We start from the raw sequence: 16,316 nt of genomic DNA, 5'->3' as shown, positions 1-16,316 counted from the left end.
GAATGCTTCTTGCAGATGCTCACATCTGAGACCAAGGATGAAAATAAGAGTAAACAATGCTTGAATAAACCTTAAAAATGAGATAGCATTAGGTGGGATGGTACACGACATATACAAAATCTCTCCTTTCAGATACTGACACTAACAACAACTAGCACATAAATAAAAAAAAAAGCCAATGCAAAATTAAATATACTTTGTGCAATTCTAAAATGGTATCTCTTCATATGAAGCTGCTGGTAGCATGGGTGCTCCCGTTTTTAATTAAACTTTCTTATGTTACCAGTACTTCAGATTTATTTGCCTTATTTCCACCTATCAAGATTTTGCAATTAAAATTTGGGGATTTAATTCAAAACATTCTCATATACCTTTGGAAAGTACCAAAAAAGTACAATTAAATTCCTGAAAATGTTTGAAAGAACCAGATACAACTGTAGTTCTGAACTCCTTCTGTGTGACTGAAGAGAAGACATCAAAAGACTTGTATCTTTGCTGTCTTCTTGAAGAACACAATCGTGAGACTAGAATATTACACAAATACTCTGCAGATGATATTTTTTTTAACGTATATCATATTTGCAATATATTTTCTATAATACAAATTAAGAATATTGAATGAATGATACTATTGAAGCTCTACAGAGAAAAGGACTTTCAGCCTGCATTTCCACAACTCACTAGTGAGCTGGTGTCACCAATTTTAGTGTTGAGTCTGACATGCTGTCAGGGATCAAATTTCCCTGTGTCAAGTACCTGCCTCCCAACACTAGTTCTCTTTAAAAAAAAATACTCATGTTAAATACCTCTCTTAGAGCAACACCCCAAACCCTCCTGATTGTCAGTCGCTGGTGTTTCCAGTTGCAACAAAACTGGAATCAGTTTCTACATTAATCTCTATAATATGACTACAATAGTATAACATACATCTGCAGTCCAGCAGATTTTAAACCACTTTGAACAAAACATTTCATCAATGCCGTCACCTTTACATCTTCGAGATACTAACTGCATCTAGATTATAACACAAATTACATAAAACCAATTAACCAAGTAAATCTACAGAAGAAAGTTTGTTTTCTACCACACAGGAATGAAAGTAAGAGTACTTTTGTATTTGTAAAATAACTCTGATTACCATAACTGTCTAAGTGGCATCTTAACTACACAGACAAAAGGAGCAGCAACAGAACTAATTCCAAAAAGGGGAAAAGAAAGTTGTCCAAAGACCCCAAAGGATTAAAATGCCTGACCTGCAAGCTCTCCCCATGTCAACTGTTTTTTGCTGTGCTCTCCTTAACCACTTAAAAAATGAACGCTAATGTTACCCCACTGCCTGTAATGAAATCTCCACTGGTATTCCAGTCTAGCAACACGAACACTCTCCTGGAGGATTACAAGGAGGAGGAGTACGTGTTACACAGCTGCTTGTCCTAGAAAAATGGGCAGAAATAGCTCTGCTGATGCATCATCATCTTGGCATCACCTGTGCTACAAGAAAGCTAGGAAAATGAAGTGTCAACTTCTGCTTTCAAGAAGCATTAACGTGGCTTTCATCTAATAACCAACTGCTTCAGATCTTCCAGTCAAATCAGTTTAAGCTGCAAGTACTCCCACTTCAACTGCTTTTCCACAAATGAGTTAAAAATACAGCTTTTACTTAATGGTGGCAAATAATTCAACTATACCTAAGCAGAAGGCCTAGCAAGTCAAAACTAGTTCACATATAAATTGAAATGATGAAATAGTTTATATATACCATAAACTATAGAATCTTGCTCACCGAGCTACTTCTACAACATATACATATTCTTAAAGCTATCAGGATAGGCTGGAGCGGAGGAAGAAAATGAACCATTCAGACAAAAGCCTGTTTTCTGGCAAGGAAAAATGGGCACATGCGTATGACTGTACTTGGGTTTTATTAGCAGAGAAAACGCTCTTACATTAGTCATCCCAGCAGCAAATAAGGTATTTCTCCCTCACCCTTTACTCCTCTTTCACTTTGTCAAGGTTTGTCAATTTTTTTTTCTGGAAAGTGTAGCGAAAGACAACCTTCCCTCAGGTTCTCCTTCCTTTTGATCTGAAATCCATCAAGCCTTAGTACACAGATGATTACTTAATTTGATACGACAAGGTTTTCTAACTTCCAAATCCCAAGAAATTTATTTGCAAAATGCTTATAAAAACACAGACAAAAAATGTGAAACTGAAAACCAGTTTTTTTGTTTTTGTTTTGTGGGGGGTTTTTGTCTGTGGGTTTGGGTTGGTTTTTTTTTTTAGATTCTGAATTTGCAAGCAACAACCCATAACCAGGAGCTATGAAGACCACTGGCCATATATTTACAGCTGTATCACAGCCTAAGTAGCAGTATTTTAGGCAAACCAGTTTCTGAAAAAATCCTATGTTGATATATCCTCTTCATGGAAAAATAAAGTCCGTTTTTATAAATAAAAATATATGGAAATGAAGTTGTACTTTAAGGCGGAGCAGTTGCATATTAAAGCTTTTAGCAGTTGAAAATGCAACAAATCATGAGCACACTCTTAGTACAGCTTACGGTCCTTTATCACTAGCCTGCTGCTTAAAACTAGAACATTAACAAATCTACATAGTGCCTGGAGAAAGATCAGAGCTAGGTAAATGTAGGTCAACTAAGCCCATGAGTCAGTGCAACTCTGCCTGCCTACCATTTAAGCAATCAAAGGCTCAAAGTATAGTGCATGACTGTACCTTCCCTTCTTTTTTTTTTTCCCCCAATTCAGAGTTTCTTGGATGTTATTACAGCATTCTTACAGCTGAAGGAAGTTAGGCATTTTCCACACATTTTACATGAATTAATCCGAGGGGAATTTGTTCCATTATGAAAAAAAAGAATGATCATTCTCAAAAGCTCATTTGCTGATCAGAGGAAAAACCAGATCGCTGGCTAGTATGAAAGCACAAGTTGGTGAAGTTTCAGTTGTGGCCATAGCATTACTGGAAGGACAGGTTTAATGAACAAATGGCCCCCTACAGCCTGACACTACCATGGGAGCACAACGTGGATCAGAACAGCTTATCCTGAAGATCGTAATTCAAATATTCACAAAAGCAGAGCAGGTTGTGCTCTTTCATTATTAGTTTTCATTAATTACATAACATATTTCAAATAAGAGCAACACACCAAACAATAACCATACAAAAAACTGCCAAAACACTAGCCAATTTCTTATACCCAAACAAATTCTGTTTATGTACTCTCTTCATTCTACTAACAAAAATGAGGTGCTTGTTGGCATTCCTCCATTTCAAACAAACAGCAGCTGCCACATAGTGCAACTAGCCCAAGGAAGCTGTCTATAAAAGTGCTGACTGGGGCGGGGGGGGGGGGAAGGAAGTGGAAGAATAAAAAAAACCCATCGTCTTACACAGACACCACTGCATTTGGGAGTGCGGTGTACCTTCTCCAACCATGGAAAGTTTATCTTCTGGTCTCCAAATCAGGACTGCCCGAGCAAAAAACCTCTGCTGTTTCATATTTAAAGCTTTCTCCAATTGATATTTTTCTTCTGTTCCACACAAAGGGGGGGGGGGGGGGGGGGGGATGAGAAAGAAAAAAGACAAGCACTCCTAAAACAAGCCACTATTTTATTTTGTAAATAATAATAGTATAAAGAGGGCAATGCAGCTGCATCACTTACATGTGATCATAAAGCAATGGCCCAGGGACAGGAGGATTATATCTACATTTTATATACCTTTTAATTTGCATCCCGTGAGAGAGCATCAGCTATTCTTGCTTTATTCTTTTTCAAGCAGAAGAAAGTATCTTCCTCGGACCTTCCCCTGGAACCCAAGTTAAGAACATACATTCACGTGTTATACAAACAAGAGCTGCAGCGAAGAGCAGTCATTTTGGGACCACAGCAGGAATACCTGGAAAGTGTGCTCCAGACAGCAAGCAAGAGGGAAGGTAACAACTGAATTGTCAGAGCTGACTACATCAGATCTTAGCTCTTTGGAGAGCAAAAGATGGAATTTCTGACACCTTTACACCAGCAGCTCCACCACTACAAGCCCACAGAACATCTGCCAGTGATCCAGAGAAGCAACATTTTCCAAACTATTTTCTTGCGATGTTAAATCAAAATAAAAGCCAAACAAAAATACTTTCCTATTAAATTATCCAAGCAGGCAGTCCTTGCAAATATCAAAAGAAAAATAAATACTTCCAAAACAGGTAGATAGGTCCTTTCTCAGTTTTGTATTCAAGAACAGTGGTTGGTAAAACACCTACTGCTAAGCCTCTGTCTTCACACCCTTGAAGAGTTTGAAAACACCAACTTCAAGCTGGTCGCTCATAATTGAGCAAACACATTTACTTCAAGCTCTGCTTGCACTGAACTAGTTACTGAGTTTAATGTGTACACTGCTCTTCCTATAATGAAGAACAAAAATAATTAAGACCTGAATTATTCTGATTTACTATAGCATGATAAGCACTGAGGAGAGAGAAGTTGGAACATGAAGTTACTCAAGAACATAGCCAGTTTAACTACTATTTTATTACAGGTGGGGCAGGCAAAACAATCTCTTACTAATTTTATCGAGTATTTCCCAGCAGAAAAACCCTGGTGTTAGCCATTTTTTTTCTCTGCCAGACTAAAATCATTAGAGCTGCAATCTTTTGTGCCAGATTCCTACAACAGAACAAACTTCTAAGAACACGGTAGGAAAATCAGTTTTGCATCTGGAGAACACTGCTTTGGCCACATGAAATAGCAAATTGAAAACCTCACAGCAGTCCACCCAAATTCCAGACATGCTGTATAAATCAGCATTCTTCTGAGGTTTACAAAAATCTTTATTTAGCAGGTATTTTAGCAACTAAGATTTTGAAGGATTGTTTTCAAGGAGGTTCTCTCAATTCCCCCAGGTGGAATAACAGCACACACACTATCTTTTCTACCATCCGCACAGTTCGTAGTATCGAGGAGCCAGTACATTCCTACCCCAGCAAGGCAGGATGCTCTGGACTACCAGAACAAAGACAGGCTTTCCCTGTAATGGCTTCCAGCTAGCAAGCTTCAGAGGTGCTTGGCAGTGCCCTGGCAGAGAAAGCCACCTTTTTCTGTGCTTACTATACCTGAATTTACCTCATCGGCAACTTTTACTTTTTTAAATCATGGATTTGAAGGATAAAACTAATACATCTAGAATTGGATGAGGTTATTTTCAAAAAAAAAGAAAGAGAGGTAGAGCTCTGGGAAGAAAAAGTGCAACAAGACCCTGAGTTTTAAGAAATTAAACAAGTTTGAATATAAGCTCATTTTTAAGTAGTCCAAGAAAGAGATTACACTTGGCTTGATGAATCCAAAGATGAGGAACAAGAGTTAGATGAAGAGATAACACAGGATCTGAAGTTATTGGTAGAGACAGCACAGGGAAAAAATAAAAATAAATGGAAAGAACTGGTCTGTTCCTGCCAGACCACTCTCCTCTCCAAAAGCTGAATTATCACCCAAAATTCTGGAATCGCATAATCCTTCTACTGTTGTCAGAAGCCTCTTTAATTCAATTACAGCAGTATGTACCTCAGCTCCTTTAATAATATTCCCTCTCTTGTGAATTGCTCCATGCACCTGAACAGCAGACGCCCTTTCCATGAATGTGCTAACCTTGCAGATACAGCATGTGAGATTTGGGATAGCACCCTATTATTCAAGGGAAGGAAATTACACTAAAAATTATGCTCCTAAAATCACATAATGAAAAGCAAAGCTGCACAAAAATTAAGACTGCTTTTATCTTCATTTGATTCCCACTAGTTTGTGTACATTTGATATAATCTTTACTTATTTCCACTATACACATCTTTGCAGAGGACTAATACCTCACAGGATCAATACAGACCCATGCCGGGGGATGATACCACCCTGGTTAGTAAGGAGACTGCTGTTCCAGTTTGTGAAGCAAGCTGAAAAATACACTGGAAGATAAAGAAAAGTGGGAAAAGAATGGATAGCCTCTGAATAACTGTAGCTAAATATTGTGGAAAACTAAAATCTATCCCTAACAGCACCACAGCTAGACAAGTTACCCACACAATGCTTTTCACAAGCAATTACTCAGGGCAGGATTTAAGATGGCTAAGATTAGGTGAGGTAAAAATTAGCTATCTGGACTCCATCCTGACAAGGAATACAGATTACCACCTTCAGAAAGCAGTTGAGCCCACCTACCCAGGACTGATATACCCCTTCTGAAGGCCTAACTTTGCATCTCAACCCTACATTTTGGAACTGCTGAATAGTCAGAACTACAGCTGAGTTAGATTTAACCGAGAAAGTTTAGTATTAATCTAAATGTGGAGCAAAGTCCTGTCAAAACCACAATGGCCACCAAGAATAAAAAAGATAGTGCAAAAGCTAATGATACCCAGAGCTTGTGCAGGTGTAACCACCCCGGCAAGGCATCACACATTTAACAGTGACAATAAGAGAAAACACTGGGTGATCACCAAAAACAAACACCACCTGTTCCGCTCACCAAGGCCACACAGTTTTTACTCTCCTTTTTGTTTTGCTGGATTCACAGTCCCACCTCTTCTCCTATGCCAGTTCTTGCACATGCTCAACTGATCACTGAGATGATTATACTCAGAGAAAATGATCCAGATGACACACCCCGCCCCCCCCGGGGGGGGAAGGAGGGTTAAGAGAAGGTGAGGAACCAACGTAAAGCAAAAGATGCAAGTGTCCAGGAGCAAGAAAGAATGAGACTTTTCCCTTTGCAAGTTGTGACCTGCCAAAAATGGGTTATAATCTCATAGAGAAACAGCCAAAAATAAACCAGAGAACTTGTGAAAAACACAATGATTGGTAAATGACTCAAGGGGATCACAGAAATGAAACACAACTACCATCACATAATAAAGTCTCCTATATTTTAAGCTCTGTAACTGCTGAAGTTTGAAAGTAATTCTACAGAGGTTCTTACTCTATTTTCCCTCTGCAGGAACTCAAGCCCCTTCCACTACTTCGCCATGTGATAAATGTGTATGCTGTATGTCCCCTGGCAGACAGAAACTGAGGACACCATCTACTGTTTTTTTCTCAGTATATACGCAGCCATCCACCTCCGCTACGAGCCTGACGTGATAAATGGCAGGTAGAAACCTGAAAGGACGTGGCACTGACCATGACAGCAACTTTGTATTTTGAAGTGGTATGCAAGTAAAAATGAACACTGGGACACCACACATACGCCACCTCCTCCTGAGATAGTTTTAGAGCTTAAGTATCTGCAATACAATTTTATGTAGATGCAATATAGCTGTTAAAACAAATGCACAGATTAATACACTGTTGCAACTAAAGCACAGATAGTAAGCATATTAAACACCCACATTTTTAAATGGTAGCATTAAAAACTGGGTATGAATATGGCAAATAGGATTACTGTATGATAACAACACTGTCAATTTTAAGACACTTTTTTTTAGGTAGCTCATTTCAAAAGAATAACACTGATAGTGGTGCTACTTCATATCTTTCCTTATACGAGATCTTCTGTTAGCATTCAGATTTCTTCTGCACATATGAATGAACAGAATGCAAAACAGAGCACTCCAGATATTTCCCAACACATTTACAATATTGAAGATACTGAAATTCTCTTGCTTTCTGAGGGGGAAAAAAAGGACTAAACCAGAGTACACTCATGTCAGAGGTTACTCTGATTACCGATAAAGCTACTGCTCTGATTACTATCAGTTACTATTACTGGTAAAGCCCACAACACTCTGAGATCAGAGTACACAAACCCCTTCATGTACCCCCCTCCATCCAGGCAGGAGTTGGAGTCACCACTTCCTCGGCCTGCACATCCAGCCATCTACAAACGGGAATATCGATACACGGCAGGGGAGACAAACACAACACAGCACTGGCTCTTCAGCTTACTCACTGCAAGGACAGAGGCAGAAGCAGCTGCTGTCTGCAGTGTCCCTGCTCACACCCCTCACCTCCACAAGCACGTCTGCAACTCCAGCACCTTCTATCCTCGCCCTCATCCACCTAAAGTACAAAGGAGCAAGAGCATTTTAGGGGACTAAATACTAGCAATTTGCCATCTAATCCACAATGTTGACAAGGCTGAGCAACAACGATGAAACCACACCCTCGTATTTCAGCCTGTGTATTGTGAATTTATAATATTTTCCACTTTCAAACACCACCAATTTAGGCAGCTTTTGAAAGAACATGCTTCTCATGTGGCTGTACATTGCCTCCTTTGGTCCCAAATCCAATTAAAAAATCTTGCAAATCATAAAAACATTTGGTAAACACGATCAGTCACTGATACTATTGTTCGAAATGGCTGTTTTGCAAATAAGACAGAAAATACAAGCTAAACTAAGTTTCAAATTAGTGATGTCTGCCATTATCAAATATGGCAACCTCTGGCTACTCAGTAAACACACTGGACGTGTTGGATACTCATAGTTGGAGCTGACCTTCAAAGATAATATAGTAAGCAGCTGTTTACTTTAAAAGCTTTAAAACTTTTTTTTTTTAAAGCCATCATAAAATAAATAAATTTGACGTACAAACACTTATACAAAATTTGGTATGCAAACTGAACGGCTATAAAATACCTTAGCTCTTAGCTAAGCCCTAAGATTTTTGGCTAGAAAAACAACAGTGAATAATTCAGACTAACTATAAAGTCATGCTACCATGAAAATATTGCACATTTCATAGCTCAGCACACAATCGAGCGCTGCTTCTAGGAACAAGCAATCCCTCTAGCCCACTGCAACTTCTGACCATGGTACCCACCATTACCAGCAGCAGCACAAAGCAAAGAAAAAAAACAGGCACAACTGTCCTAACACATCATTCCAGGGGTGAATGCTGATGAGAACTTGGGGAAACCTCTATTTTAAGGACGCAATTACACCCAAGCAGAAAACCATAATGGCCTTTATGTGACAATAATTAGTTCTAAGTGTAATACATGTCCATTGCCTTTATCCTCCCCAATTAAGGAAACTCTGAGTCTTTGGCAACATCTGAAGCACCGCGTGGCAGCATCTGGTATTTACAGTCGTTTTGACTCGCAGCAACAAGAGTGACCACTACAATTCAGTGTTGTGTTTGAACAAAGGTAAGGTTCAAAAGACTGAGAATGCAAACCTGTTGACATGAGCAAACTCAACAGCTTTATTTCTTCTGCTCTGAAAGCTGACTACTCCTCTTTCACACTTTTATGATTCTGCTGCACTTACATTTTCTGTCGCTTGCAATGCCAGGATGATAATTTTATGTATCTCGTTCTTGCTTGCTATGACAGCATATTAACAGCATAAACCCTTTTTTTGTTGTCTTTTGTTAGGAAACTTTCACTTTCTGTGATTCGTGGAAGCTTAAACTTCTTGTTAAGGGGCAGTAGCCTATGGTTACAGCCTTTAGCTAAGAAGAATATGAGTATGGGGAATTGCCTAAATAAGTTGTCTTTGACTTTTTTCCAACTTTGTATCAACTAACTACAGTGCTCCACAGACATTTTCAAACAGTGGCAGCCTTGGTTTTGTATCCCAAAGGCAGCAGAGGAACAGAAAGTGAGGTTTTCCATGGTTTAAGGACATTACAACACTATTTCTTACTTTCTTTGGTAACAGCCAGCTATTATTAGAGACCATATGATTTAATGGATAGACTGAAGCAGACTGGAACTCAAGAGAACTTGATTCTTCTTGCAATTCCGCTGTAACTTGTACTGACAACAACTCTCTTTCTCTCTGCTTTCTTTCCCTCTCCTTTTATCATACCTACTCATATTTCAAATTACAAGACCATCCCATATTATGCACCGGTATAGCATCATTTTTAACCAAATACCATCCTATGTAGCATGGTCCAAACCCATTATTTTAATAGGATTAATCTAATTGCCTGTTGCTACCATTAAAGAAACTGAGCTTTTTCCATTTCCCTCTCCATCCATCCTAATGCTTGCAGCAAGAATCAAAGGGTTTACCAATATCTTGCCTCCATCTGCCCTTTTTTCCTGTCAGAGTAATTTCTTTAACTCCCACCTTGTAAAGAAGATTAGCTTCGAATTCATTTCCCTCTTTAAAACCTACACTCAGCCTGTTCAAACAAGACCTATGTACAACAGGAACTCTGCTCCACCAGACAACCAGGAGTGAGAATAGCTGTGGTTTGATACCACGTACAGCATTTGATGTCTTGATACTTTCACACAATGGAAGTCAGAACATCTAAAGTCACTCTTGTCATCCCATGCCTGGTAATCCCACCTGCATTCTAGGAGTTTTCTATGCTAATAACAGGTGATCTTCAACCAACTTAAAACACGTACGTATATTTTTGCAATACAGGCTAAAGAGCAAACTGTACACGTGTTCCCACTGAGATAGGTATGTGTGTATGGCAAATCTGTTAAGTACTCATGAAAATAAGAACACTACCTTAACAGTATTGGTAACATGTTGCTACACTACCTACAAACGAATCCCACTCCAACAAGACAAAACGTTTTCATGACAAAAGCCTTCACTTCTTGGCATGAATTATATACAACTTCTGTATTTTAAGTTACACTGGTAAATCCATTGCCAGCCTGCAATTTTCATGGGGAAAAATGAGGCAGGAAACCTGTGAATCACTACAGCAGGCTCTAAATGTTGTATGAAAAAACATGCCCACTGCACTGAGGGAATACAGCGCTGCTATTTCTGCTAGTATGTTCAATTTGGTTCAAACAAAACAGAGAGAGAGTCTTTCATACACAGAATTCTTTGTAGAAAACCTACTTTCTTATATGTTTTTTTTTAAATGCATCTTTTCGCACAACCTTTAGAGGTATGTTCTTCTTCACGGTTTCTTACAGGTAGGGCATTTCTCAAAGCTGAACCCCAATCGGGAGTTTTACTTTTTTTTTTTTACAAAGTAAAAAAGTTACAGAAGCCTTAAGTGATTTTCCAGTTTGTGTTAACATTACATTCAATCGAAGCTGATCCATATCCCTTTCTTTCCTACTACCATTTCAATGCAAATAACATACAATGCTTCTTTCAAAACTTCCATACATGATATGAATTCACATACAATACTATAAGCAGCAAAATTCCCAAAAGCACTCTTGCACATTTCTTCAGTTTGTACAGCACTAACATTTGTGACTATCATAGGATCTCAAGAAGGCCTTTCTTAATTTTACGTTAAACACATGCTTTTCCATAGGGTGTATAACTTAAATAAGCCTTATACAAACACTTTGTTAAGGCTACTGTGATTTAAGCTACCTCCTGCCTAACTACAGGTGAAGAAAAACAGACCTCCTAGCACACACCAAAGATCAATAAATCTTACACTGTCAAACAAGGAGGAAAAGTTTTTACATGTATTTAAAATATCAAGCACATCTGCAATTAAATTAGGTATTAGAGAGTCAAATACAAAATGAAAAAGACTAATGTACTTCAAAGTTTTACTCTCTATTAAAGTGTTAATGAATATATTAACATTAGCGCTAATCTAACAAAATCCTTTAAAGTCTTTTAAAACTAATCAACACAGCACCATTACTGGCAATACTTAAAACACGTAGTCTTAAATGCATACATTACAATTTCATAAAATAAAAATAGGGTTTAGAATCCCAATTTTAATCAGGCTAGTCCATTATGGAGTGTTCATGTATATATATATATATATATATATATATATATACACACACACACACACTTTTTTTCACCATGAAGCATAACCCTTTGTTCCATAATCCCCAGTTGTATGTTTAATGATCACACATAAAACACTTCCATCAAAAAGAAAAACCGCAGTTCTAGCACGTTTAATTCTTTGCAAATGAACATCAACATTGCTGAAATGGCATTAGAGTGACAAATGACTATAATCCAATGGCCCAAGGCCAGCAACTTCTATTACAACAGATTTGGCTGTTTTGTACGACACAGCATGTTGCACGTATATCACTAAACAGAAATCAGACTGCTTAGTTTACCTTTAAACAAAACCCCACTTAACTTTACAAGTATTTTAACAGCTACATCAATGGAAAAAGCAGTGTGTCTAAGCAATTGCCTACAAAAAATGGATTTCTTACTAGGTAAATGGCTGGATCCATTCTAAAAAGTCTCCGAATCAGTGCTATAGTCTAGAATGCACAGAATAGCAGTGATTCACAAAAACTGTGGGTTTTATTCCATTATTTGCATGCTGCCACATAGTTCTAAATTTAAGTTCTATGTCAGTTTTCCTAGACTTCCTTTTTTTTAAGTCAACCAACCCACATTCACCCACTGTATTGTGCGTGGATTCACCATTCATATTTTAGGAAGATAAATGATACCTGCTGGCTACCTAAACTCACAGCTTCAGCTGCAGCCTGAATTCCCAAGACCACGGAAGCCTAGAACAACTACTCACTCCATTGGCAAAAGCTCTAGCAAAAGGACCAACCTAGCCCCTTCTGAGCAATGAAAGCAGGACTCAAAAAAAAAGAAACCCCCAAAAGGGAGATAAATCCAGCTTCTTCACCCCTTTAAAACACAGAACAGCCACTGAGCAGGACAGGGGAGAAGCAGCAGCTACAGCAAGATGATGCACTCAAACACCTCTCTCCAAATCCACCCCCTGGCAGCCCTTGCCCAGAGCCACCTTCCATTTTGTGTTCAGGGGTTCCCCCCATAGTTTTCAACACATTTCAGGAACCTGACAGACAGAGTCCACATTGTCCTCTCTTCAAACACTTCTTTCTGCCTGTAAGGACACTGTACCATTAGACACATCTGCATGGATGCAAGCAAGCTAGCACAAGAAACTCATCCAGCTGCATAACAACCATTTTTTTAAGATTATTTTTGAGACAGATCGATTTCCTAATCAAGGTCACCCACAAATGTCAAGCAATATACTGCAAAGACAGCACAGAACAAATGCCTACAGACTGCTGCGTTTTCAGTTGTTTTTTTTTTCTTCCAGAAACAGCACCGGCTTAAGGGAACATCAAACTACACCCTGCCAGTGAGCAACACTCCAAGCCAGCCATAAAAGAGGTAGTTAGCAGCGCAGTATTTCAGGGAGTCAGATTGCATGCCATGTTCCGAGTTCCAGTTATTCTGGTTGCCAGGCCAGACACAGGCTTGGGTAAGGATGAGCAGCTTATGAGCTTGTTCAGCTTTTTCCGAACTCAAACTCTACTGGTTTTTACTCCAGCTGGGTTTTGGGGCAATACGGTACACTTAAAATGGCACTGAGTTAACCTGACACCACAGTAATGGTGCAAGAACAAAACAAGCGTAAATGATTCATTCTGCTATGGTATCCTTTCTCTCGCTTAACTCGTTTTCACAAGATTTATAAATGATGCGTTTGTATTCTTTCTATGAAAAACAATAGGAAAAGTGGCTAAAACAACTGTTTATACAGTTCCTACAGAGTATTACTCTTTCCAAACAGGGAAATAGTTTTTAAAATATCTTTTTTTTTTTAAAGAAGATTTTTAGATGACCTTGATGACAAATGGTTTCAACTACATCCAGTGCTAAATCAGCTCAACATTTGTAGTGTCATACAAAACCTTTAGTGATACAACAGGTTTACTTCTAGCTCACCTTAATAAAAAAAAAAATCTTACAGATTTTAAATATATTCAGAACACGCCCAGAAAACTGACAGCAACACTTAAGTATCTCATTAAATGATTAGGAAATAATGACATGGAATACAGAGGTGCAAACAACCAGCAATATCTAAACTGTGTTACCATATACTCACGTGCTTGCTGACTAGCTGGCCACCCAAAATTAATGCCCTTTTGAAAATATATCATATGGTCACATTTCATTTGTTAGAATGTGCAAGCTGATTGATGAAATATTTCTGCCCACTATTACATGACTCCATTAATTGGCAGAAATTTAACTACGCATTTTAGCTATCAGAAGAGCATGATTTTCTTGACTTTTTTTTCCCCGTGTGACAAAAAAAGTCTGAATTACGATACACTCAAATTACAGTCACACAGAAAAACTAAGCACTTTTGCCTAGGACTCTGCATTACGACACGAACATGACGACTAAACAATGTTATTTAGTCTTGTGCTCAGAACAGCCAATTTTTATCAAAACTCTCTAATTTTTCTACTGATCTGCAACACTACCATCCTAAAATAAAAAGGAAACACCTACATGTAAAACTGCATCCCTGAACGTATTTTCAGGTTCTCCATCCAAAAAAGTCCAAATCATTGTTATCTTACTTCAGCATTACAGCACTGCATTGCTCTAGAATATGTATTCACATAAATCCCAGACAGCATTTAAATAAACTGTTTACATCGGGGGGGGGGGGGGGCAAAACACAAAAATAGGCTGTGTATAATGACATGAACAAAGCATTGACTGAAAGGTATCTTACAGATTTGCTTCCAAATTATATATAAATTTAAGCAGCAATCCTCACGAGACCTAAACATCTACCTTTACCTCCGGGGGGGGGGGGGGGGGGGGGGTGATTTAAAATAGTCCACATACAAGTTACTACTAAAGATGAATTTACAATCTAGGTTTAATTACAGCTACGCAATGCTTCACCATAAACTAAATCATCAGCTGAACTCTTTTTTTGTTTCCAGGTACACCAACTTAATGAAGTACAGACACAAAAATGTCCTTAATTCTTCTAAATCAAGAAAAAAGCTGCAATGTAAAACCCAGTCTTATCAAACTGACCACATGTACTGCTGTCTAGTACTGAGGGGAGGGGAAAGCAGCAAGTAAAACAGCTTGAGTTGGATACCAAATCCTTTCGATATATGTGCCATTCATTCATTCATTCGGGTAGTAAAAAAAGTGTGCAAAACTAAGTGAGTTTCCTCCACTCCGAAAGAAAAGTTGAAGGATACAAAATTTTAAAACAATTTTAAACAAACTCCAGAAACTGCAACTGCCCTCAGAACACCCACGTTAACAAAATCATGTCCCTCTTTCTCTCAAACACAAAAAAATCAAGCTAGACAAGAAACGTCATGTTTCTTTTACAAACTTTTCGATTACAAACTTTTCTTTATGGAAAAATCATTGTCAATGCCACTAGTGCATAACTTTATTACATGTGTACCTTAACTGCCCTTCAGAAAAAAACCAGAATTCAGAATAAAGCATCACCTTATTTAAAACACTTAAGTTTTATGAAAGACATTTTCCACCACAAAAGACACGGTTTCTTAACAAAATTATCTTTAACATGATCAAAGTTTTCTAAACTTTATTATTTGCTAAAAACAAAGTTGTATAAAGTCTTGCAAATAAACACCTCAGTGCACCTCACACATCACCTGACATTTTTGCTTTAAAGGTTTTTGGGAGAAAAACCTTACAAGGAAAAAATAGTAAAGTCAACTCATTCAATCATTTGCTCTAAGCACACACTAGATTAGACCAGGAATTGAGCTTTCAACTGCCAGTGAAAAACTACCACGACTGCAGGTTTTTTTTACTCCGTGCACAAATCTTCTGGCTGGTTTAGTTAGTGGGAGACAGGGAAACTGCACACACATCCCCATGCATAGTAATCTTGCAACACTCAGCCCTTTGCACCCCAATGCATTGAGGTTTATTGAGTGTTTGGGGGGGGGGGGGGGGGATTAGTTTACAAATCTCCTTATTCCCTGCTCATTATAGAATCACTTCTGTCTCTCCCCCCCTCCAAAAAAAAAAAAGCCCAACCTATCGACTCTCTTCCAACCATCCTCTCTTCGCAATGGCTCACATGGGGTACAGCACCCAGTTCACCCCGCGAAGGACTCCTGCAGGCCTCCTCCACTCCTTCCCCCTCGCCAAGGCGCGGTGACACCGGCGCAGCGAGGGGGCGAGCCCCAGCACGCTGGGCCCCTCCGCGGGGCAGGGCCGCCGGCGGGAGTGCGGCAGGCCGCCGTCCCGACCGCCAGCGAGGCCCCTCCACCGCCCTGAGGAGATTCAATGAAGCTGCAGAATCACCCTGGGCCTAGTCCCGGCCACCACGCTCCCCCCCTCGGCGAGCCGCGCCGCAGGGCCCGGCCGCCCCTCGGAGCCCGTCAGGGGCCCCCCGCAGCGCCCCGGGCCGGCAGCGCGGGGGCGGCCAGTACCTGGGCACTGTTCAAAGCCATGGCGCCCCGCGTCCGTGGGGAGCTCGGCGTCTCCCGGGCGCCTCACGCTGCTGCCCCCGCCGCCGCCATCTTCTCTCTCGCACGCACCAGCCGGGCGGGCAGGCGGCACGCACTGCGCCTGCGCACAGC

General features: G+C 39.6%; 1 protein-coding gene across 2 annotated transcripts in view; it reads right to left on the bottom strand.

The window, feature by feature from the left end:
• The window catches only part of USP10 (ubiquitin specific peptidase 10), a 59,065-nt gene extending 42,749 nt beyond the window's left edge, over nt 1–16,316 (bottom strand). For both annotated transcript variants that reach the window (XM_075510918.1, XM_075510919.1), the window contains exon 1: nt 16,167–16,316. In XM_075510918.1, coding sequence (XP_075367033.1) covers nt 16,167–16,187 — 21 coding nt within the window. In that variant the 5' untranslated portion in view covers nt 16,188–16,316. The remainder of the gene's footprint in view (nt 1–16,166) is intronic.

This window comes from Mycteria americana, chromosome 8, assembly GCF_035582795.1.
Source record: "Mycteria americana isolate JAX WOST 10 ecotype Jacksonville Zoo and Gardens chromosome 8, USCA_MyAme_1.0, whole genome shotgun sequence".
NCBI classification, from domain to species: Eukaryota; Metazoa; Chordata; class Aves; order Ciconiiformes; family Ciconiidae; genus Mycteria; species Mycteria americana.
This window is presented reverse-complemented; position numbering and strand designations above follow the sequence as displayed.